The 26,428-nt window shown below is 38.2% G+C and overlaps 1 protein-coding gene across 1 annotated transcript in view; it reads right to left on the bottom strand.

The window, feature by feature from the left end:
* Positions 1 to 26,428, bottom strand: part of SYNE1 (spectrin repeat containing nuclear envelope protein 1) — a 269,690-nt gene that overhangs the window by 231,222 nt on the left and 12,040 nt on the right. The window contains exons 3-11 of the mRNA XM_075498968.1: positions 25,128 to 25,223; positions 23,170 to 23,253; positions 17,502 to 17,522; positions 17,131 to 17,223; positions 15,255 to 15,433; positions 13,083 to 13,279; positions 12,833 to 12,942; positions 1,983 to 2,090; positions 1,054 to 1,191 (exon numbers count right to left, since the gene is read on the bottom strand). Of these exons, the coding sequence (XP_075355083.1) occupies positions 1,054 to 1,191; positions 1,983 to 2,090; positions 12,833 to 12,942; positions 13,083 to 13,279; positions 15,255 to 15,433; positions 17,131 to 17,223; positions 17,502 to 17,522; positions 23,170 to 23,253; positions 25,128 to 25,223 (1,026 nt within the window). The remainder of the gene's footprint in view (positions 1 to 1,053; positions 1,192 to 1,982; positions 2,091 to 12,832; positions 12,943 to 13,082; positions 13,280 to 15,254; positions 15,434 to 17,130; positions 17,224 to 17,501; positions 17,523 to 23,169; positions 23,254 to 25,127; positions 25,224 to 26,428) is intronic.

The raw sequence follows: 26,428 nt of genomic DNA, 5'->3' as shown, positions 1-26,428 counted from the left end.
CATAAACCTAGGTATATTACTTCACGTTAGTTCTGAAATTATAGCATTTTCATAGACAACAAAATCTTTATAAGGATTTGTTGATTCATGTATTTCCCTTCCAGAATGTTAATTGAGTTACAGAACTGACCACATATAAACTGGTCAACTGACAAGCTAAAGGTCTGGAATTTCATCAGTTAACAGGCACAGCAAGGGATGTGAGACCTTCTTCCACCCAGTGTCATTTATTTCATGCTCTTGCATAAAATCTTTTTCTCTATTTTGAACATATTTTCTATGTGTAAAGTGCAAATGAGTCTCAAAGGACTGTGGCGTCGAGAATATAGCAGTAAAATACCGTGTCTTATTGGCAATCCCAGTTATGGGAGTGAAAAATAATGAAAATTATGTCAAAACTCCAGAATATTTTTAAACAGATACTCTGTTAAATACATGACACAAAAAAAATTCCTTGAATATACACTGAGTACTAATGATTTAATAACTTCTTATTTGGAATAAAACAATATAACTCGGTTGGGATTTTTCATTCAATTATTACAAAATTACTATCACAAATACTAATATTAATTTATTACTACTGCAACCAGGTAAAAAATAGCATTAAAGCCTCATTTATTGATAAAGTATTCAGTATTACACAGAAACTTTTTTTAGTTATATTAAAAAATGTTATATTAGAATTTCTCAGATAACTCTAGCAATTTACATTAAAACACTGCATTTTGAAGGGGCATTGTGCATGCTTTTCTTTTTATCAACAATGTTTTGAACTTGACTAAGTACTGTTAACACACTTTCAAATAAAGGGAAACCTCAAAGTATAGTCCTTTTCTTAAAGTTCATATTCTGTCTTTGAGCAATATTAAAGATGATAGTGCAGTAAATGTTCTCAAAACAAATGCAAAATAATTCAACAGTGCTAGAAATTCAGTCCATTTTTAGGTTCCTAATGCCTAATAAAATAAATAGCAAACAGATGTCTAAATGATTTTAAATTCTCATCCTTCATTTAACAAAAAATATATAGCATAATAATTTTCAACTTACCCTGGAAGAAAGTCTGTCCCATGCTTGCTTCACCACAGCTTGATCAAGTGATAATTTACCATCTTTCCTTAATGACTGGGTTACAAGTTCAATCTGTTTCCTTTTTACCTCATATTGTACTCTGAAATGCTTAAATGACTGCACAAAGAGAAAATCAAATCAATGTATTACAGAGTAAAAGAATGAAATTTTCCAACATTTATGGAATACTACAACCTATGACAATTTTGTACTGCTAGAAGTCCTAATCCTTCCCAAAGAGGAGTGGCAGTGAAGTTGTATATTTACACCGAAATGCATTTTATTAAAGGTTTTAATAGACTGTAGAATCCTCCAGGGAAATATAGGTAGGACTTTTGTATCTCCCTTCAGTCAGAATGCCTGAACCCTATATGAAAGGAAATAATAACTGATCAGATAAACTAGCAAATGGATTAAATGCTACTTGGGACAGACAGTGGCTGCTTTTAGAGAACAGCTGAGCTTCAGGAGAAAATTTAGGCCAAAATTTATATTGCCGATTTAGACATTAACCTTTGAGAGAGGGGTTAAAAATGAAGCTCTAAGCCTTGTCCTCTCCACCTGTCACCTCATCCAGCCTTTAGTCATACCTCCCATCTGAGCTATATCACGCAGGATCTGGAAGGACTGTACAGACACATGCTCACTTCTAACTAGGACAGTCCTTCTTCACACTGCTAGAAAAAGCTCTGTGTTAGGCAAACCATCTGTGCACTCTTCTACGTAGCAAAGCTGGAGCTGAAATTATAATTCCTCCACCAATAAAAGGAAAGACAGTTTGTGTCCTTATTTCTTTAAGCTACAGTATATTGACTTGTGTATATACAGATTGCAAAAAAATACTGCAGTACATGTTACACATAATGATGACAATAATGTCATAGTACAAAATTTTCCGTACTGCTTACCTGGTATTTCTCCTGCAAGCTTGCTTCTGCCACCTGTGCTCGGGCTATATCTCTTTCAAATTGTTCTGCCCACACTTTCAGGTGTCTCAGCATCAGTCTGTCTTCCTTCTATGATTTAGTACAATCACACACAAAAAACACCATTGCAGCCTATTAGTAGAGGTGTCAGATATAGTCCAGAACCTAACATCTCTCTAGCAAGTCAAGGTCATTAGTTGTAGTGAAAGCCAACGGAACATCTGGGCTCAATTCCCTCATCACTTATCTTCATACAGTCTACCTGAAAAGCACTTCCTGAGTATAAGAGCAGAACTCAGCATCTAGACATGAGTCTTACAGTGGTGAAATCATGACAATTTGGGACATTGCAGTGTCAGAGATATTACTTGCAGTTCTCATCTGATATTAAATTAACACAAAGTCCTTTAAATACACCTCAACAGCTAATTTTAGTCTTCCACATATTTGCAAAGTCAATTTTCAGTAAAAGTTAATTGAGCTGAAAGAAGAGAGGATTTTATCATCTGTTACCACCATTTTATTATCTGGTCTGCTATTGCTGAAAAAAAGTTGTTTTCTGAGTGGCTTCAGGGGAATCCTTGACATCAAGCTCCAAGTTCAGAAGTTGGCAAACTATTTTGATAGAGAATGTTTTAAAAAGGAAAATGAAAAGAAAAAAGGAAAACCCAATTGTATTCAGTTTCTTTTCCTTCTATGCCATTTTATGGCTTTGAAGAACAGCATATTTGTTTTACAGTTTTGCTTTAACACTTCAGTCTGTCATGGCACTGGTGCTTTGCAAGGCTGAAAACTTCTTTGCAAAATTCAGTGACCTGGCAGTGAATAGAAAAATATTAATAGGAAATCTCAGGTCTGTGAGCATGTTATATGAGAAGGTTAGCAAACAGAAAGTTTTTTTGTGCACTGTGTAAGCAGGCTAATCAAGTACGATATAAGTGTCTATCTGAGATTTCCAACCAATGAACCATATGTGCTGGCTGTTAATCAGAAGCTACTCTTTGAAACCAAAGAATCCATATTACTGTAAAATTTGTCAGAAACAGATCTACTACACAGAACAAATGCAACACCACATCATATGAGTTAATCACCTAAAATGAGTAATTAAGTTTCAAGCATTACATGAGAGAAGAAAAACTGGACCATCTGATAAAATAGAATAGCCACTGACTGTATTTAAGAAACAACATATTTTCTTTTAAGAAAAGATCTTAACCTGGGAAAGGAGCCAGTTATGGTGCCTTTCTTTGAAAGCTGCCTCAAATATGTAAAATATAACTTCCCTTAATAATATTAAAAGCATAGAGCTATTGCTTCATTTCAGCTGAGGAAAGGACAGGATCCTCAGATAGGAAAGAAACCCTTCTTTGATGTATTTCTACTAATTCTCTTACTGATCCTCTACTCAAAATAGTGGTAGTTGTTTGGACAGAATTTGCACAACAGATTGTGCAAATATCACAGGTATTACGTTAACTTGCTAGGTAAATTCTTAGCTGGGTAGTTGCAGCGAGGTTAACCTGATATTAGAGCAGCTGTGCTGGAACAAAGTCCACTATAGCTCACGCTCCTGTGTTCTGACACTCACCAAAAGTTGGTATGGTACATGAGAAACAGTATAGGACACATATGACACTTCCCTGCTCCAGCTATTTGTAATGCTGGGATTTCCTTGACTGCACATAGTGTCCCAAGAAGCCAAAACTCCCAAGAATTCCAACTTCTCAAATCGTTTAAATATAGAGAAGGAGAATAAAATTCCTACTCTTCTGGTCTGATAGTTGGCTCTGTGTGTGGAAAAATAACATCAAGATTCTTTGAGATAAACAGCAAAGCCAGGACTACTCCCCTATGAGTAGAAGAATATAAGAGGAGAGAATTCTTAACTCATTCAGCCATCAAAAAAAGAACTTTGGTATTAAATGCACTCCATTCATCAGAATTTATAACTTTAGCAAGACTATTGAGATCCCTATTAGTATTTAGCTGTCAGCTCCATAAAGGCAATACTAAACTATGCATCTTAATGGATTGAAAGTCCTGTAACAAACCTACTAACTGAAACTTTAAGTAAGGTATTCTTGAAGTCAGGAAGAGAGTAAGTGTGTCACAATGTTGTGTATATTACTTTTCCTTCATACTATAAATTCAGTTTTGTAAAACACTGGCTTTTACTCCTCTATGGCTCACATTCTTCTTGCTGAGAAGCACCTCCTTAAGGTAAGTCTTTGCAAGACGAACATCTGTGTGGCTGCAACTGCTCATACAGCAATGTGAGCAAAATAAATATTTTGTAAGATTCCTGTCAACATAGCTTAAAAATTTAATAATGGCTAAAACTGGGTCTGACCAAATCTTTTTGAAATAGAATATCACCGGTATTAAGAATGCTTCTATGGTACCTGAAGATAAAGAACACAGGAACAGCCACACCTCTCTTAAATCACATACCATTTCTCTGACATTAAGTGAAAAGATAAAGTTAACAGGTGGCATTGAGTCTTCTGTGATTTTTTTTTACTATTTAGTTAGACAATTATTTGTTTACTTTGTTTAATTGCAGAAGATTTAGGTGTTTCAGTAACCGCCTAACATTGTGCAACAATGCATGATAAGCATTTTATTTATTTATCCATATATTTTCACAGGTTTCCAGTTCAGCACATCACTTATCACCTGTAAACTTGGTTCTGTGGTCCTTGGTTGACACAAAAGCATTTTAAAGTCTCAGTTCAGGTAACCAACATAAAAGATTCACTTAGATACCAAGGCACCTGTCACCAACACCCCCCAGGTTTACAGAGCTATCATTCTTAAAACAAGACTTTCATTAGTGCCTAGTGGTTCTTACTCTTAGTAAAAAAATATCAAATGGATATTCTTACAGATACGTAAACTATTTTCTAAAGCCTGCACATGTGAAGTAGCATACAGATCAGAACATAAACCATCAAAGAAAAGTTATCTAGGATAATTAGAATTATTTGTGCTTTCTCCAGTATGAGGATCATTGAACTCTGATCACATTTACTTCAATTTATTTAAGCCACTTATTTTCTGCATGCTACTTCCAAACAGCATTTTAAAGTATTAATTTACCTTAACACCATTTTATGAATATTCACTGATTTGCAGAGGTGAACAGAACTGGAGCACTCAATTGCCAAAGAACATCAAAGAAGGTAAGTAGAGAAAAGTGTTTATGAGTTCCAATATGATAAGGGGGTACAATTTAAATTTAGAAAGAAAGTTTTCAGCCCAGACTTAAAGTCAAAACATTATTTTATTAACTGATACGCCAGAGTTAATTTGAAAATTACATAATATAGAATACTTTGGTGTTTGAAGAGCTAAAAATACACATCTGTGTTTCATGAGAAATTTAATTATGGACTGGAAAAGGAGTACTTTGTTGGGTTCTCTAATATGTAATTATACACCAGGTGAACTGTTCAAATTCTCAGGCACAGGCAGGATAGAATTTTCAAATATGAACTTTTAAATCTAAAAAAATTAAGTCACCTGTTTTTCAGGGATGTTGGACTATGGTATTGCCTATGTGCTGAGAAAATCAAGTCTCTTTAAAAATGTTTATACACTAATTCAATTAATTATGCTATTCCTTTTGAAAACTGGCTTGTATATATGTGTTACTGGATGTGTATGTGTCTATGTGTTTGTCCTGGTTTCAGCTGAGATGATAGAGTTAACTTTCTTTATAGTGGCTGGTATGGGGCTATGTTTTGGATTTGTGCTGAAAACAGTGCTGATAACACAGGGATGTTTTAGTTGTTGCTGCACTAGTCAAGGACTTTTCAGCTTCCCATGCTCTGCCAGGTGCAGAAGAAGCTGGGAGGGGACACAGCCAGGAGAGTTGATCCAAACTGACCAAAGGGCTATTCCATACCATATGACATCATGCTCAGTATATAAAGCTGGGGAAGAAGAAGGAAGGGGGCGACATTTGGAGTGATGGCGTTTGTCTTCCCAAGTCACCATTACGTGTGATGGAGCCCTGCTTTCCTGGAGATGGCTGAACACCTGCCTGCCCATGGGAAGTAGTGAATGAATGCCTTGTTTTGCTTTGCTTGCGTGTGCAGCTTTTGCTTTCCCTATTAAACTGTCTTTATCTCAACCCACGAGTTTTCTCACTTTTACTCTTCTGATTCTCTCCCCCATCCCACCGGGGGGGAGTGAGCGAGCGGCTGCGTGGTGCTTATTTGCCGACTGGGGCTAAACCACGACAGTGTTACTAAAACACATCCACTGACAACAGTATCACAGATGCATGGTGAATGCTGAGCCAAGCATCATCTTCAGGGATGAGCTATTAATGCCTATCTGTAAAAGTAGACAGTAAATCACTGGAAGAGCTCAGAAAGTTATGTTTGCAGTTGCTGCTCAGGAAATTCCTCTTACATTGAGGAACTCTGCTGGCATAAAGATGTTGGAGGTGACAGGATTATCTTCTGAATTACTTGCTCATCAGAGCACAAGAAAAGAAAGACATTACATCAGAAATACTTTGAAGGAGAGTGCTTCCTCCATAGTTAAATTTATACCAAGACAAAGAAAATGACAGAGCTTTTACCACTTCAAATCTTCACTAACTTAAGCAGCAATGAACTGGAGCTGTGTAAGGCTAAGAATGTACAACAAGGTCCCATTAAAGCTCCCCAAACTTGCTTGAATGGATTGAGAAGATGGGAATAATTCTGCTACCAGTATTAATTTTCACTTCAACACATATCACTAGTTAGATATGAGATGATATGATATGAGATGAACCCTTGATCATACTTACTTGAAAATAACCTATTATTTAGATATTAAAAAAAAACCAAAACACACAAAAATGAGTGTGGAAGCAAGGTAATTAATTGGATCAGGTCAAACTATAAACAGTATTGACTGACTGCAGTGACACCTGTTATTTGTTTCACAATATATTAACTTCTGCAGTCTTCCAGTTCCACCTCTGAATGTTCATTTGAAATACTCCATGTTAGATTTCTGAACTTCTCTCCATTAATACTAGACAATTATAAGCATCTAAATGTCCAAGATGATTAAAAAAGTATATTTTTAAAAACATCATAATTTATGTGAAAAAAGGAGCAGTGCATATCATGCAATTACACATGAATGCTCTCTCCTTCCCACATACAGTCCACATATATCACTTCCACAATCATATATACAATCTCATATCTATGCTATAAACCTAAAGACATACAAAAATATCCATCTAAAATGAGATTAGATGAATAGAAACATTGATCTAGAATCTATTTTTTCAGGCTTATACTTAAGAAAGTATATATACTTCTTACTTAAGAAAACCATAAGCATAGTCTGAGATTTATTATAGGAAAGTTGACTTGCTTTTCTGTAATATTGCTGTGAAATTAGTTGCAAAATTAAGCATTAGGCTGTTAGGATCAGCTCATATAAGAAGGTTGACTTAGACTCATTATGTTCATCTATTTGCTTTTTTTGAAAGATTAACGTAAGGCTAGCAAACCAATGTACATAAAAACACCAAAAATCTGAAGTCAAATAAGTGCAGGATAAAAACAGATAACAAGCATGAAAGGTCCAATTCAAGCAATTCTTCTGGAGCATATTACCCTTACCTTAAATTTCATAAAAGAAATGACAAAAGTTGGGACTGCTTGAAGTTCCTAGCAATATGAAACAAATGGGACAACAAGAAGGGAAAAAAAAAAAAAAAAAAAAAGAAGCAAACAAAATAAAACAAAGCAGGCAGAAAGTCCAGAGAGAACAATAAAAGAGCCACACATGTAAGAATACAAGATATACTTAAAATATTATTAAGTTCATGTGTCTGTATCATATCTAGTGAAGTAGTTTTCATATTAGATCTGATTTCCAGATTACCAGTCACCACATGATTCACTTTATCTGGAAAAATAGTTACTTACCTTAGAGTAACTGTGATTCTTTGAGATGTGTTGACTACACAAGTTCACATATGTGCATAGCTGGTGCATGCATGACATATTAGATACCTTTTAATTCTGGAAATGCACATGCAAATAGCTGTTCCCTCGGACCACAAACAAGGGATAAGCTTCAATCATTACTCTACTTCTTCCAATGCAAATTCCTTATAAACTGAGCACTGAATCAGGAGGGAAGATGAATAGGAATTTGTGTGGACAACACATCTCGAGGAAACACAGTGGCAGCTGAGTTGGCTGGAGGGCAGGGGGAGAGGGTTAGAAATCCTTCCACCCCCCCTGCCCCGCCCCCATAAAAAACCACCCAGACACACTCTGCTCTGAAGTAGGACTCTTTTAACTAAATGTAGGCATCTGCAACTGAGTTAGTTAGTCACTCTTTCAGTTCTTTTTGACAGATAGAAAAAAACAGTTGCATCGAGCATCTACTGCCCAACTCATGTCATTCTACAGCAGGCACTTAACACAGGTCAAATGGAATACACTAAAAGTGCTTAATTTTAGAAAACAAGAAATTAAGAGTACCCCAGGAATTTAAGGGATAAGAGTCTTGCAAGGTTATGTCTCCCAGGTACCTGTATTCTACCATTCTGTGATACATATTTCCTTGTACTAGACTTTGGGGGAAGACAGAAAGGCTACGACCAGGGGGATTATACCAGTCACAAAAATATAAAGCATGTCTGGATTTCTTTTTAATCAACTACAACAACATTTTATCTATCATTACCTAAGGGAAGGATTCATCTGAGGCAGTTTTAACTCTGTTGAAATGCTATGCAACATGAACTTCCAGAAGATGGTTTATTTAGGACACCATCTTAAGAAAGATGCCACCTGGAAAAGTGTCTATCTCTTGCTAATTACAGGTGGAGTGTAAGTACCTAGCTTTTAGGTTCTTAAAGATGGATGAATCCTGTCCTAAATAACTAAACTAACCAAATAATGCAAAATTCCTTAGGAAAGCTTTATGATGGACATGGATATTCCAGGTCAGTAAGAGGGAAGAAAGAGGCAATAGATACTGTTCTACCTTGCACTGTTAGCTATGGTGTTCACAAGGGCATCCAATTCACTTACATGGTTTCCACAAAACACAAAAGGGCTGTTTTAAAATGAACCAATCTTACATGTTTGGTCTGATTTTGCATATGTTTCTATACTTAGAACAGAACCTGTGGACAACTCTTCTTGAAAAAGAATAAATGAATTTTCAATCTAAATGTATTATATAGTCGCATAAATATCTCTTATCAGATTCACTGCCAACTCTGTGCACTGAGAAAAGAAGTACTCTTTCCTTTACATTTTTTCCAGACAATTAATTAGCAAGGTGAATATTGAATAACCATGGGTGCAGAAAGGAGTTAAAAAAGGCACTTAAATGGCTTCTGTGGTCAAGAAAATCAGTTGCCATACTATGATTCCAAGAAGTTACTTCTATCAAAAAAGATTTCCCTTAAATTTGCAAAGTGATAAGTTCATGAATGTTTTCTTAAGTACTAAAGAAAATAGTTCTTGATCTTATAAACAGAATCTACTGGGTTTATTTTTAAAGGAATTTAAATCTCCATTCTTGTATGATGCCGTTTAGAAAAGAGCATTCCTCTTGCATGACAAGACCTCTACTGTAGCTGTTTCATTAAAAAAAATCTTAAAGATATCAACTATGCTCTTAAATATTATTACAGAATTGCAGAATCACAGAATGGTTGAGGTTGAAAGGGACCTCTGGAGGTCATCTGGCCCAACCCCCCTGCTCAAGCAGTGACATCTACAGCCAGTTGCCCAGGACAATGTCCAGATGGCTTTTGAATATCTCCAACGATGGACACACCTCTCTGGGCAACTTGTCCCAGAGCTCAGTCACCCTCACAGTGAAAAAGCATTTCCTGATGTTCAGAGGGAACCTCCTGTGTTTCAATTTGTGCCCATTGCCTCTGGTCCTGTCACTGGGCACCACTGAAAAGAGTCTGGCTCCATCATCTTTGCACCCTCCCTTCAGGTATTTACACACATTGATAAGACTCCCCTGAGCCTTCTTTTCTCCAGGCTGAACAGTTCCAGCTCTCTCAGCCTCTCTTCATAGGAGAGATGCTCCGGTCCCTTCATCATCCTTGTGGCCCTTTGTTGGACTCTCTCCAACATGTCCAGGTCTCTGATACTGAGGAGCCTAGAGCTGGACACAATGCTCCAAGTGTGACCTCACCGGCTGGCAACCTCCCTTGACCTGCTGGATCAATTTGGATCTGCTGTTGTAGTAGCCTTACTTAACCTGGTGATTTAAATGATCCTTTCCCTAATTTTCACCAACCCATATGCAGTTAAGAATTTGGGCTAAAAGATGTGAAAGTGCTCGGTGAAAAAAACTCCACAAGATACTTGATTTTGAAACATTTGATTGAGATTTTTTTTTTCAATTTTCCCTTCAAATCCTGTATAAATATGGAATGCAACACTTATGCCCGTATATTTTTAAATTGAATTGTTGGATTTTTTTTTTTCAGCACTAGAATCTCTCCATAAGTATCATGTAATATGAATTACACTCTTATTTTGCCAAGGATTATCTGGATATCTTGTTTCATCTAGGTATCCTGCAGTCAACAGGATCAACTGCAGTAACTCCAGGCTTCTTCCCCTCCCCCTCCAGAACTGTGTAAACTAAGGTCCTAACATTTGTTGGAATTTGTATATGATAGTCTGCCAAACCTAGCATTATGATTTTCTTGAGAACAGATCAAATATCTTAAAATGCAAGTTCTGAGTATGAGAAATTTGATTATCTGTTGACAAATTCTCCCTGAAAAGTTGTAAGTAAAGCAGCTGAGGGCAAAATAAGCCTCTCTCTGTGATAAATGACAGAAATACAAAAGTTTATAGTGATAAAAGACCAAAGTGTGCCAAAAGTTTAGCCATTTGAGCGCTTATATCTATCCAGTCCCAAACAGATTAAAGCATTGTGCTGTTTTTTCTGTGTATTTCACTGCTTCAGGGCCAGTGACTACTTGGGGTCCTGGACTTTTTGTGCATTGCTTACTGGCCTGGATCCATCCAGATCTCTTTCCCATCAACCTATCACATGCCATGTGGTCATCATTTGTACCATGACCAGAGGCGAGGGAATTGGAAGTTATGGTGGACAGGACAAGGGAGTGAGGTATAGAGTGGACACAGGTGCCTGATAGGGATGAGAATTTCTCCAGAGATGGAATAGCAGAATTTGTGTCAGAAAAAATTGAGGGGCCCATTGCTATTCTTGACTGGAGACTCCACTGGAGAAGTGGAGTTTGTCTCAAACTGCCAGGTACTTCATCAGGGGTGTGAGAAGGAATATAGTTCTGCCTCAAGGAAAAGAAGAATGATGACATTAGAAATTTAGCGCAATGTCAAACTCTTACTTTCTTCTCAAAGTCTGGAAGTTACTGATTTCTGCAGTGTGATGTGCAGGGGACCAGCAGTTCTACCAAAATTCACCTGGATCGCTACTGAAATATCTTAGCAATATCTAGGAAGAGGAAGTGATCTTGAGCTAAGCAGGTCAAACTGATGAATTTGTGCTGTTTCACTTCCTAGTAATTCACTGGGAATTCTGGAGGCAACTCAGTAGTTTCCCTTTCACAGCTCATGTGCTATCATCTCTGTGGGTATAGCCAGAGGCAGGCAGAGTGTGGAGTGGCTGAGTCCTGCATTCTCCTGCATCATCTCTGCATAAAGCTCAGGAGAAGGTGGTGAGGCTGTTCCTCAAAATCCAACCCCAGCACAGGCAGCAGACTTGGCCGAGGCTGTTGGCAGCAGACACTGCATTGTGTGCCATGGTATGGAGATGACGGGACTGCCTTAGCCTGCCACAGGCCACAGCATGAGGCTTCAGTACTCACTCCCTCTGCTTCAGCAGCCCCACTGCTCAGTGGGATGCTGTGGCATCGGCACACGTATGTCCTCAGACCAATGTTGCAGCAAGGAAAACAAAAAATTCCAGTGCTCAGGCACTGGAATCAGACAGCAAAGCTACAGCTTCCTTAGCCACACATAGCCATAAGGAAGGAGATTCACTCCTTTCAAAGCTCTCCTATAGCTCTGTAGGGAATGCAAAGAAACACAAATAAAAAGTGCTTCCTCTTTCTCTCTTGCTGGGGCTGAGCAGATTTTCTCAGCAGTGTTTCCTGTGTTTGCCAGGAAGAAAGCAAATGATCAGGATTAGGAAGTGAGTCATCATCACTTGGCATCACTGAGTATAGCCATTCTAGTGCAAAGCCAATGCACTAGAGCATACACAAAACAAAAAAACAAGAAAAAAACGATTGAAAACAATTCCTTAGAGCGAATAGTCAGACATCACTGTGAAATAGAAAGAAACCTGTATCAAAATTGTAACTGCCTCCTGAGCCTAAAAGCCCAAAGACTATGCCTAAGCAATCTCTTGGACTATTCTTGTTCTTATCCAGAAACTCAGTGTGATAGAAACAGAAGTGGCGCATTGCTTCAGGTAAAAAATTATTGCAATCTCATTGGTGTTATGCTTGAAAACCTCTTAGGGAACTTTAGGATCCACTGGTTTGCTACTATCTACAATAATTGTTTGTGTTCTTTTTGGCTCCTACTGCTGAAAAGAGGAAAATCTCTGCAGGGTCACCATTCTATTTTCTCCATCTACTAGTAAACATCTGCAACACTGGTTCCCTTATTCTCAGCTAATCTTTCCCAATTTTCTTATTGTGCTTGCTTTTCACTTGAACTGCTCATCAAAAGGAAACATAATAAACTATAAGAGAACTATAAAATGTATTTATAAAGCCCCCCTCATGATAAACTGATTCGTATAATTATGCAAGAGAAACTTACATCATTGTCCTGCACATCAGCGACTGTATGATGAGGATCAGGATAGTACTTCAAAAACTGGGCTACATAGGTCATGACAGACTTTTCATCTGGCTTGTCAACATCCACATCTAGACAAGTATAGAACACGGTAAATTAATTTTTAGCTGAATGGCACAAATGCTGTTTAAATGTGTAAACGCTATGAAATAGCACATCTGAATTAACCCATGCAAGTAGTTCAAACTTTTTTCAACTATGCATTAGGTACCTTCTGGATCAAGGAGCCTTGGAATTCCTAGTTCTGCTTCTGCGAGTGTGAAGGCTTCTTCCAGGTTTTCTCTATTTGACCTTCCCCTCACTTTCTGCATGTCCACTAAATCTGGGCGGATAGCATGAATAACGGAATGAAATGCAACACCACTCCTCCAACTTTGTCCAAAATCTTTGATTTCAATTCCAACTTGCCTAAAGAATATGAAAGAAAAAGTGACTTGCAACAACATCAGGACTATATAAAACAGGGGAGGAGTCAGGATGCTCCACCCATCAGTAAACCTAAACCACCTGTTGTTCCTGCAGTGCTACTCAGGTCAACTACAGCTCCATCCATCCACTGCATAAATTAATTTCTGCCTATGAAGATCCAAGAGGTTTTTGTCGTATACATACTGTATTTGTCTCCAGTGGGCTTTCTAGTGGCAATAAGCCAGTGGTGTTTGGAACAATTAAAGCGCACGAAGGTTCTCAAGGTTCTTGTACAACACACACAGAGTTTGTGGATATACGCAGCTCCATTCACTATTCTCTCCCTCACTATAAAGCACTTCGTATCTCCCTCTATTATAACTACTGCAGTTCCATTAGGAATATCAGTATCATACAAAAAAAAAAAAGACTGCATTAATCTGTTGTCTTTTAAAATTAAAGCATGAACAGTGACATCACTGCTGTTCAGGTGAAAATGTAACACACAAATTTCTTTGTATTCTTACCAAAAGCATGAGTGATACTATAATTTCATACACCCAGAACACTTACACATCCACTAAAAAATAAACACAAATGATCAAGAAATAGCAATATACAATGAGAAAGTAATCAGAACTGAATCACACTTCTGACTGCTTCTTTTACAAGTAATTCTGAAAGGTATAGTGGTCCACAGACTGCAAGACTGTATTTGAGCATGCAAACTGCCTTTGAGAACACGCTTAAGACACTAAGGTAGTCTTGCCATTGGGAGGTTCACAGCAACAGTAACTCTGAATGAAGGCTTCATTCGAAGCTCAGTGTGATCAGTGAAACACTTTCACTGGCTTTAATGAGCTAGCCCTTGCAAATTACAATGTGAAGCAGGGCTAGGCAAAGTGTACCATCCTTCCTCTAGGCTTCTTTCAAGAAATTTCACCTACTCTTCCCCATAATGGTGACAGTTTCGTTTATGAACCTCCTTCTTTGTATTTTGTTTGTTTACATGTCTGGAAATTGCAGCTGACCACTTTCAGTTGCCTGTCTCTTACTGACAACAGTGCAATAAGAAGAATGCCAAATCAGACTGTACTGCACTATAAATTACTGTATTCTACCTATTTATTGGAGAATTGGAGAAAGTCTGTATCTTTACAACTATATTTCTTTTCTCTGAGGCACCATTCCGTAACTGGCTGTTTCTCCTCCACTTTTTGTACATGATTGATCTCTTCAAATAGCAGTGATTCCTTAATTTGAACAAATAAATCCATTTTATTCTTTTACATCTTTGATTTTTATTTTCTTATTGTGGAAGCCATCAAACTACTATTGTATCTTTGATCTAATTTATGCTTTTTTTAATGCCTTTTTGGAAACAGAGCAAACATGGGATAATTATATGAAATAAAGCAGAAAATTCTTACCTTAACAAGAAATAGCAAGAAATAACTCCAAAATAACTTGGATTAAAAAGAATGAAAATTCAGGGCAGTTTTTGTAGTAGTATGTCCCTTGTATCACAAAACTGTAGCAGGATATTAATAATTTTTCATCACCTGCCTTTCAACAGCAAGTGCCTGAATTTAGTGCTCCTACAAGCTCTGTCACTGAGGAATGCTAAGTCAGTGTGGGACTTGGATTGTCACATCAAGTGTTTTGGCAGCAGGACTAATACATTGTCATTCAGACAGCTAATTCCCCTTTCAGTTCCTCACTGTCAAAAATAATTCCATTCATTATTCAGGAACTATAAAATATGATTGCTTGTAAAATTAATGCAAATCATTATTTATTACTTGCTTGTTTTATGGTGGTAACATTTAGCAGCCTCAGTTGTCAAAAAGAATATGTTCACAGGGAGGTGCTATATAAATACAGAGCAAAAGGACAATCCTGACTGAGAGAGTTTAGAATCTGAAGAAAAATTTGCACTTAAGATATAAATTCAGTTCATTTGTAGGTTACCTACTTTGCTGCTGTGTACTGTATCCATTTTAACAAAGCCTTCCTGGCACTTCCTTGGACCTTGGTTACCACCTTCCGTTTGCTTGGGGGACTCGCAGTTTCTGAACTTACAACACTCTCCACAGAAGAAGCGCTGCTAGACAATGACTGCAGCTGTGGGAGGTTGCTGGTAAGCTCTTCAATCTGTGGGGGAAAAGTGTTAATAGACTGTTTGTAGATAATCTTCTTAATTCTCACCAATTTCTTAAATAATTTCCTAATACAACTAACAAAGTTGGGCAGAAGCTATGATTAATATGTTGTGTTTCATTTAACTGTACATTAAAGTACATTAAAGTAGCTTCAAAAACGCTAATGTATGTGCCCAGATGATGGTCTTAATTTCAGAAGTACAAAACACATCTAGCAAACATCTAGACTTTCTTGACACCCTACAGCTAGAACAATATGCAAGTGTGTCATGTTATCTATTATGACAAATTACCATTGAAATAGGAGATAATGGCATATATTTAGCTTGAATTCAAATTATAAAACTATCCACTAATTTCAGAAGAGGCTCCTTCAATTAAAGAGTGGAAGTGACCTCAGTGATCTCATCTGGATAGTTCTTTATTTACCATTGTACTGTTTAGGCACAAATTCAATTGCGGCTTTGCTTAGAGGTACCTTGTGAAGGAATAGTGAATGTACTGCAGGCAAGTGCATTAGTAGTGCTTGCCGAGGGTGTATGACAGTTATTCATATCATGCCTTCCATCAAATGAAAATCATTAATTTGACTCTTTTAAGAAGATTAAGTTGACTAACAATTTGGTTCTTTAACATGAGAAAGTTATATCCAGAGAACGTTGCAAGATTGTCTATGCTGTCTACTTAAAAACCAAAGTTTGTCACATCACCGAAATGAGCCTGCCACAATGAGAACCACAGCTCTCATGCATTTCTGCTTTCATTCATGTTAAAATGATGTATCTGCCTGTGACAACTAAAGAAAAGCTCAAAAAATGACCCAAGTAAAACTGATGCAGAGTAGTTTCACTAACTCTGAGAAGCGTAATTTTCCCCATTCATCTCAATAAGCTATAAATTAAAATAAAAAATGTTAATATCATTCTGGCTAACTTTTCTTCTGAGAAGGAGATCTGAACCATTGAGGCATCTCATTGGTTGATGCTTAGGAGAACAGCATCCCTGAGACATGAAAGCTACATCAGAAGACTGCCAAAGCCAAAGAACTCCATAAAGAACAGCAACAAAATCAGTTGTGTTCTTAATTGTTGAGCAGTGACTCATTTTGTTAACTCATATGGACAGGATTTAGAAAACCATTTTTCCCTCCCACCTAACTGCAACAGAATGCAAATGATTTCTCCTCTACAAATTCAAACCCATCTCAATCTACACTATTCACAGCTAAATTTTGTCCTTGCAAATATCTGCATCTCCCAGTGAAATTATCATGTTTACATGTATTGTTTGAAAATAACTACTGTCTGACATCAAATACACTGGAATTAGACATACAGCACAATCACCACTGAGGTGTGCTAAAGGTACTTGTACCAAGAATCCACAGTTCTATTCTTTTCTTCTGTTGCTCTGTTGTATTCTTCAGAGAAAGTGGAAGAATATGTTCCAGTGATGAAGGAACTCCATTTTAGGCCCAGACCAATATATTCCAAAGACAAGTATCTAATTTTACCCAATGTGAAGCACCCTTACCATCAACTGTTGCTTTATTCAGGATCAGATCCTCAGCTAATTATAAAGTGACTTAGCTATGGTGAAAGGCTGTAACTACACCAGTTCATATGAAATGATGATCTGAACCATTATTTGAGCAAGCCAAGCTACACTGAAGTATAAAAAATGTAGTACCTGAAAATATAAAATTATGGTCCACACCAAGCCAAGCACAATAGAAGGCCTGCCATCAGCAATATCAGTTGAGTTTATGTTGACAAGCTTAATCTATATAGGAAAGAAAACGTGTTATTACCACACACAAGGAAGTATAACAATTATGAAACACATTTCAAATAGTTTTTATATTTTTAATGCATTTTTGCAATCAAATAACAAGTTTCTTAGTTAAAAAAATCATTGAATGGTGCAATTTCACTTTTTAGGCAAGTATATCTGTAGGTAATGAAGGATTTTTAAGACCATTACATGCTATTATTTGTAGAAAAAATATTTAATTTCAAACAGAAAGAACAATAAGAATTACATAGAACCATTGTACAAACCGGAGATCCTCTGTATATGGACTAGCATTAAAAGCAAAGGGAAAAAGATGATACAAAAATAAGTTTTAAATGATTAATTATTAGGTAAATGCATTAATTTAATTTTATAATGCAAAGAAAGCACATTTTTGGCACATCTTACAACACAATTAATAAGGAAAGCAAATTAAATACTCCATAACAGATTTTAAATTATGCAGGGGCTTCTTGCTATAGTTCTAATAGATTTGGAATAGAAAGAGAAAAGTGAGTTTAAGAATAAACAAGAAAAGGAAAAGGAGGGGAGAAAGCATAAAAGAAAGATGGGAAAAAAGAATGCCACAGTTCTCCAGTAGAGAGCTTTTTATTGTAAAGGATATTACCACCACTGATTAAGGCTCCCTTGCAAGACAAACCTGACTATAGTTCTTTTAAAATAAGAAAAGAGTTGGAAAAAATTACTTGTCCAACGTCACACGAAGTTTTTCAACAGAAACAGGAACAGATTCCATGACTCTTAACTCTCAAATGCTAATCTATAGTCTGAATAAAGTATCACCCTAAAATAAGCTCATAAGATAAAAGGCAGTAAAGGGGGGCATAAAGAGTATATCATAAATAAACAGGTAGATAATGCTCAAGGAAATGGAATAAAACAGGTAGTATTTGAAAATTAGCAAATATGTTAATACTTATTTCCTCAGCAAAACTAAGAGTCTGACATCAATCATGACATAAATATGAAGGGCTGCTAAAGTATTCATGCACTGCAAGCCTCTTCATGGACAAAGGTTATGGAAAAACCTTGGAGAACAGGTTCAAGAAAAGCAGGAGAATGACTTTAGGTGACCTTTAGGTGACCCAAAACAGAGAAAAGACTGCAATTCTGTGAATCAGCAGCTGGAAACCCACTAGATAATGTCAAGAGCAAACAAAAAATTGTTGTTCAGGGCTGTGAAGCTCTTTTCAGAATTAAAACTCCACAGGCTGCTTGGGAAGAGGCAGAGGAGAAATCCCCACAGGTTGTATTTTCAATCCTTTCCACAAAGAAACCTGACAAAACTCTGGGAAAATTGACATTACTTGCTTCTCTACCAGTCGATAAGGAAAATTTTCTGTTACCTACCTAAAGAAAAATATAACAAGAGTCTCGTTCTCTCAGCTGGACCAATTCCAACAAAAGCTTTTCTTTTTCTAGACAGCAAGGTTTTTCTTACATAGATTACATCAAAAGATTTACAGGGACTCAGCTAAAGCTTCTGATTAGGTTACTGTTCACAGAAGCATAGCCTATCTAGTCTAGTTATTGTGTTGCCTCTGTCTTGTACTCAATTAAAATGGATCTAAAACTACAAAATAAACTTTTCAGAACCATGAAAAAAACAGTCTGGTCCAGAACGATACCTGTTAATTGCCAGCTGCATTTTGCAGTGTAACAGGAGTATTTGCAGAAGTCTGTTTGGACAGTGAAAATAGGAAGTTGATTAAATGTGTAATAACCTCTACTTATGGGAGACCTCATAGAGGAAGGAGACCCTGTCGGCACTCCCCAAAGTGCTGCGTGCAGCCACCCATCTCCCTTTCAGATGAAGCATTCTATAAACAGCTGGCAGAAGTCTTACAATCGCTAGCCCTTGTTCTCATGAGGAACTTCAACTTACTGGATGTCTGCTGGAAATACAACACAGCAGAGAGGAAACAGTCGAGGAGGTTGCTGGAATGTGTGGAAGACAACTTCCTGACACAGCTGGTAAGTGACCCTACCATGGGAGGTGCCTCGCTTGACCTGCTGTTTACAAACAGAGAAGGACTGGTGGGAGATGTGGTGGCTGGGGGCCGTCTTGGGCTTAGCGACCATGATATGACAGCGTTCTCGATTCAGGGCAAAGTAAGGAGGAGGATGAGCAAAACCACTACCATGGACTTCCAGAGGGCAGACTTTAGCCTGTTCAGGACACTGGTTGAGAGAGTCCCTTGGGAGACAGTCCTGAATGGCAAAGGGCTCCAGGAAGGCTGGGCATTATTTAAGAAGGAAGTCTTAAAAGCGCAGGAGGAGGCTGTCCCCATGTGCCATAAGACAAACTTGAAGAAGTTGAACGAAGATGACCGGCCTGGCTGAATAGGGAGCTTTTGCTGGGACTCAGGAAAAAAAGGAGAGTTTACCACTTTTGGAAGAAGGGGCAGGCAACTCAAGAAGAGTACAGGGATCTCATCAAGTCATGCAGACAGAAGATTAGAAAGGCAAAAGCCCAACTAGAACTCAATCTGGCCACTGTTGTAAGAGAGAATAAAAAAAGTTTTTACAAACACATTAACAACAAAAAGAGAGCCAAGGAGAATCTCCCTCCTTTATTGGAATGGGGGGAACATTGCCACCAAGGATGAGGAAAAGGCTGAGGTACTTAGTGCCTTCTTTGCCTCAGTCTTTAATAGTCAGACCAGTTATCCCCAGGGTAGTCAGCCCCCTGAGCTGGAAGACAGGGACGGGGAGCAGAATAAACCCCCCATAATCCAGGAAAGCAGTTAACGACCTGCTACACCACCTGGACACTCACAAGTCTATGGGGCTGGCTGGGATCCACCCAAGAGTACTGAGGGAGCTGGCAGAGGAGCTTGCCAAGCCACTCTCCATCATTTATCAGCAGTCCTGGTTAACAGGGGAGGTCCAGATGACTGGAGGCTTGCCAATGTGACGCCCGTCTACAAGAAGGGCCAGAAGGGGGATTCGGGGAACTACAGGCCTGTCAGCCTGACCTCGGTACCGGGAAAAATTATGGAGCGGTTCGTCCTGAGTGCACTCAACAGGCACATGCAGGCCAACCAGGGGATCAGGGCCAGCCAGCATGGGTTCAGGAAAGGCAGGTCCTGCCTGACCAACCTGATCTCCTTCTACGACCAGGTGACCCACCTAGTGGATGAGGGAAAGGCTGTAGATGTTATCTACCTGGACTTTAGTAAAGCCTTTCACACTGTTTCCCACAGCATTCTCCTAGAGAACCTGGCGGCTCATGGCTTAGGCGGGTGTACTCCTTGCTGGGTAAAAAACTGGCTGGATGGCCAAGTCCAGAGAGTTGTGGTGAGTGGAATTAAATCCAGTTGGCAACCGGTCACAAGCGGTGTTCCCCAGGGCTCAGTTTTGGGGCCAGTCTTGTTTTATATCTTTACCAATGGTCTGGATGAGGGGATTGAGTGCACCCTCAGTAAGTTTGCAGATGACACCAAGCTGGGTGGGAGTGTTGATCTACTTGAGGGTAGGAAGGCTCTGCAGAGGGATCTGGACAGGCTGGATCGATGGGCTGAGGCCAGTTGTATGAGGTTTAACAAGGCCAAGTGCTGGGTCCTGCACTTGGGCCACAGCAACCCCATGCAACGCTACAGGGTTGGGGAAGAGTGGCTGGAAAGCTGCCTGGCAGAGAAGGACCTGGGGGTGTTGGTCAACAGCTGGCTTAATATGAGCCGGCAGTGTGCCCAGGTGGCCAAGAAGGCCAACAGCATCCTGGCTTGTATCACAAATAGTGTAGGAGTAGGGAAGTGATCATGCCCCTGTACTCGGCACTGGTGAGGCTGCACCTCAAATACTGTGTTCAGTTTTGGGCCCCTCACTACAAGAGAGACACTGAGGTGCTGGAGTGTGTCCAGAGAAGGGCAACAAAGCTGGTGAAGGGTCTGGAGAACAAGTCTGATGAGGAGCGGCTGAGGGAACTGGGGTTGTTTAGTCTGGAGAAAAGGAGGCTCAGGGGAGACCTTATTGCTCTCTACAACTACCTGTAAGGAGGTTGTAGTGAGGTGGGTGTCGGTCTCTCCTCCCAAGTACCGAGCGGTAGGATGAGAGGAAATGGCCTCAAGTTGTGTCAGGAGAGGTTTAGATCGGATATTAGGAAAAAATTCTTTACTGAAAGGGTGGTCAAGCATTGGAACAGGCTGCTCAGAGAGGTGGTGGAGTCACCATCCCTGAAGGAGTTCAAAAAACCTGTAGATGTGGCACTTCAGGACATGGTTTGGTAGGCATGGAGGTGTTGGGTTGATGGTTGGACTAGATGATCCTAGAGGTCTTTTCCAACCTTAATGATTCTATGATTCTATTCTTTCACCTTTGAGTACAGACCAGGGACTGAACTCAGCTGCTGAAGAGGCATTTGTTGTCTGAACAGCATCCCCACCTCCTCTGGGAGGAAAAGGGTGACAGACTAGATAGATAGATGCATCCTTCAGGCTGCATTCAACCTAGAGATGACCTGCTAATGCACACCAATCTACCTGACACACTGCATATTTCCAACTTCCTCTAGAAGAAAACCTGGCATATTGATACAAAGTACTGACAAAAATAACTAAGAAAAGTCCAGACAAAAATACTCCAGATATCACAAGCAAAACCACAGTACTCCATTTCTGGCAATCTATCTTGATCCTCAGCAGGGTCAGTTATCTAGCTGCACTGCTATCTTATTCCTGGGATCTAAGCTGGGTCATTCAAAGTTTGGGTCACCCACTACATTTATGACACGTAGACTAGGGAAGCATGGGTTTTTTGCTCTTCACGCCAGCCTTGTCTTGTCTTATACAGGTCTCACCAGAAAGCAGCTCTCTTTGTATCTAAGCCTCCACTCTCAGGCTGCATATGATATGGTTTGTATTAACACACTGTACTACATAAACTAGTGAAATCACGAGCTAAAGCTGAACTTTGCTTTGGGAATATATTTGTCTTTACTTTGGTTATACATTTTTCAGTTGAAAAAAGTTCCCTTATAGATTTCTTTCTACAGGCATCTGCTAAGATTGTTTCCCATATAAGAGAAATATAATTAGGTCAAGATGCCATAGGGATAAAGAGAGGGAAAGAATGCCAAAACCCAACAACTCCTGGTGTACAGCACTGTGGAGACATAAAATTCATCAGGTGTTACATCTGCTTTGAGAAAAATTGAACTAAAATGCAGAAATTAGAAGAACAAAATATCTGTAATCTAATTAAAAAAACAGATACAAGTCATTACAATATAGACAGAAAAGTGAGGAAAAAAGGTAGAAGTAGATTGCTTTTATTTGATATTCATACCTAGATCGCATTGAGCTTTTAGGTTTTCTGTCTTTTGTTAAATTTATAAAATACTTTGTTTCATTTCTAAAATGGCCACAGCACTGACTTTACCAGAATCAATCCAGGAATTATTCTGAAGTCCTGCCAAGCTAATAAGGGGTCACGCTATTCTAAATTTTCATGTTTATACTTTCAGGGAGTAGAGTTTTGCATGTACAACCTAGTGAAGTCCATAAATCTATTCTTTCAATTATAAATGCCTCTACTGAACTGAGGATCATTGTTCTTTGCTGCGAACAGCAACAGAACAATGGAAAGTAGGGAAAGTAGGGAACAACAGGAAAGTAGGGAACATGAAGAGCTGAAGAACGCATTAAAAAAAAAAAAAAGGAAGGAGATCATCCAAGGTGATTTTAACTAAAAAAAAAAGAAAACTAAAAATAAAAGTTTTACCCTGTGCATTCCTACATATTAGTGTTGACATTTTTACTTTACAGCAACTTTTAGGCACTGTATAGAAACTGAAGACTGCATACATAGCTCCAGTTTTGGAGAATAAGAACAGGTAGGTGGATACAAATCATACATTTAAGGAAAGAAAGAAAAAAATAAGGAAAAAACAGGACTAAGTGCTACCAAACCTACCCGTCTTCCTTCTAGAAACTTAAGAGCTGTGCCAATGTTGGCAACCCAGTGAATTCTCTTCAGCTGACGTCCCTGCTCACAAGGCTTAAAGAGAAAGAACAGTGTAAAATCCAATTAGATTTATGCCAATTTGCTGCAAAAAATTGTTACAGATTATTATAAATGCCTATGTACATAACTCAGTCTGATTTACATGTTAAAATGTTCCTTGGAACAGTTAAATTCTATTTATTTTTGCATATACTAACAGGAAGGACTGACAGATATAGGGGACATAACTGTGACAGTTCTGTTATTAAAAAGTTATAAGATGTCTTAATAACCTTGGGATGCAACCTGTCGGCTTCAGCCCATAAACTTCATCAAATCAGAGAACTGTTTTTCTTATGTAAAATAAACTACTTCTCTTTTTATACATACAAATACACACATATGTATATTTGAGAGAAGGCAACATTCTCTCAGTAAAATATTTTTGTTTGCAAAGTAGAAGTCAAGGTGGTTGTTATTTTTAAAAAACTGTCTGCAGTGAAGACATTTTACCTAGAGGATTTTTATCCATTCTCTCTCATACCTCATTGGTGATAAAAACCCCCAACTATCACAAACCCTCATTGAACAATGAATTTTGCTGAACTCCAGACACGTAGGCTAAAAAAAGACATAATTCTTTGAATTAAATCAAGAACACTTCCTAGGCTTCTAATACTCTACAGTGGCATTAAATTCCCCACTGAGTCTTGTATTGTAATGCAAATATACCACTACTATCATTTAAATTCGTGTTCATAACATTACAAATGGATTTAACAAGGCCTGCTACAGATTCTGAAATTCCTCTTGCAGTTACTACAGAATATCATCTTCTGCTACACCTGACCTTTAAATTAACCAGACATTATTCTGGTTCTGTGATATCTCTTGTCTTTCACTAATTAATGTAGGCAGGATACAATCCAATGAAGTTCACTGTAACAGGTGCCGTCATTAAAATTATTTTCCTGTTTTACTACTTCTGTTTTGCCACAAGAGGGAGACTTTCTGTCTTAGACGAACAGAAAGAGACAGGTATATTTCAACAGAGCAGAAACACACTTGAAAGTATAGCTTTTTTCCCATCTTACAGTAAAATCACTCTTGCAATCTGAATTACTACCTAATTTTGGGTATCACCTGCAATCAGAACAGAGATGAAATATTAAAAAGCGGCAAAAGTGTGGCACTTGCAAGTTGCCTGCCTGTGAGGGAACAGGTAACATCTGAACCCTAGAGCAAGCTGAATGACGGACTGATGCCCTGCTTTTTCAGATGCTGCCACCCGATCTTCAAGCTGGTTTGGAAAAAGTGAGAGCCCTTTGCCTAAAACCCTTTCATTTTTCTCCCACATCACATGCACAAAACTAGCCCGGCTCCCAACTCCCAAGAGACAGTCTATTTGCCATGTACGCACCGTGGCCTCTGTACATAACTTGGCTGTGAAAAAGCCATTTAGCATCAGTTAAGGTTATTTACAGTAGCAGAGCAGCTGTCAAGGTAAACGGATATAAGACCCCATGAAATTTGAGGAGCTCACAATTTTTTTTTCAGAGAGAAAGCCGTAAATTTAACAGGAAAAGAGTGTCATTATTTCTTCAAGTTGTATAGAAGTAGCTTGCAGTTTAGACCTTGTTTATGTCATAGTAGTAATGCCCAGATGAATTGCAAAGACTGATACAAATAAGCCATTTTTTATGAGTTAATAAGACAAAATTAATAGAATATGCATAAAAAGAATGTCAGTCTGTAATCATCTTTTTTTGTTTGTTTTGTAACCAGACAGCCCACTCTGTGAATAAACTTACTTAGCTATACAGCAGTCAGGTTTTTTACAGTATTCAAATACAGAAACTTATTAGAAAATTATATCCTAGAGAAGTTATGCAACTATCATGTATATTCAGAAGGAAGGAAGTTCTTACCAGCTTCTGCCCTGAAAGAACCTCCAAAAGGGCAATTAGCATTACCCCATCTTTGATATCTTCAAACAGATCATTCACCAGCATGGGAGGATTGCGCTGAAAAGGGAGAGGACTTCAGATATTATAAAGGCTCACCAGCATTACACCATACCTCCCTTCCTTTGAAACAAAAAGATTGGCTGGTCCCCTTCTTTACATTTTATAATGTTTAATAGCAATGTATCATTTAACAATTGCTTTGCCACCATATTGTTTAACTATTTAACATTTCTGGTGCAGGACTGTAACATTAGATGCTTTCTGCCACTACTGATAAATGGAAAAACCTCCTGCTCCCTAAAACAAGCAAAGAAACAGACCATCAACTGCCTATGAGTCTATAAAATATGCACAACTTACGGATGTACAGTCTCATTTCAATCTATCAGCATATTTTACGCAGTGTTAAGTATTTCACAGAAATTTCACTCTCTCAGTCTGACAAATACAAGGAGCTGTATGAAGGAAAGATCCCTAAAGCAGTGTGGCTGGTTGAGCAATGCTGCTACTTTCTCACAGCTGACAGTTGTTATACTACGTTGCTGTATTTTCTTTCCTCTCCTCCAGGCCTTGCAGTCTTCCAGTGCTGTTAGCACTGTGTCAGCTTCTACTTAAGACAAATTGCTTAACATATGTCTGTCTTTACATTTGCAAACACAACAATGATAATACTGAAAAATCTGTACACAGATGATGTTTTAGGAATTTTGAATAACAAGGTCACATCACCAAATTCTATCTTCTTAAATACATCCCAGTTTGTGGAACTATGGCTCTCAACTGGTCAGTACTTTAATGACCACAAAATATCTCTTAGAAACAAAAAGCTTAGACTTGGTCCAGCTGAAGTAAATTAAATAAAAACCCTCTAGCTCCCATGAGCTTGTCAGCATTCATGTAATACTAATGTTTATACCTGCTAATTCACTAAAATGACAATCAGAATACAAAATTCTTGAAATTAGTTTAGGTTTAATAATTTACTTTTGGGGTAAATTATTAAAAGATGAATGTACAACAACTTGATCTATTACTTCTGTTCTGTAGAAACATAGATTTGAAAAGATGAACCTAACAAATGAAACACTGCTCTTGAAAAGGTAGAAATGCTATAGCAGATCAGGAGAAAGCAAAGGTTTCTAGTTCTGAAAATCAAAACACCCTGTCTTCATTGTTCAGCTTGGACGAACTAATATTTCAATGAGACATAATTTTGGCATAAAGTGGAAAAAGAACTCCTCTGCTGAAAGTAGACTTCATCT

This window comes from Mycteria americana, chromosome 3, assembly GCF_035582795.1.
Source record: "Mycteria americana isolate JAX WOST 10 ecotype Jacksonville Zoo and Gardens chromosome 3, USCA_MyAme_1.0, whole genome shotgun sequence".
NCBI classification, from domain to species: Eukaryota; Metazoa; Chordata; class Aves; order Ciconiiformes; family Ciconiidae; genus Mycteria; species Mycteria americana.
This window is presented reverse-complemented; position numbering and strand designations above follow the sequence as displayed.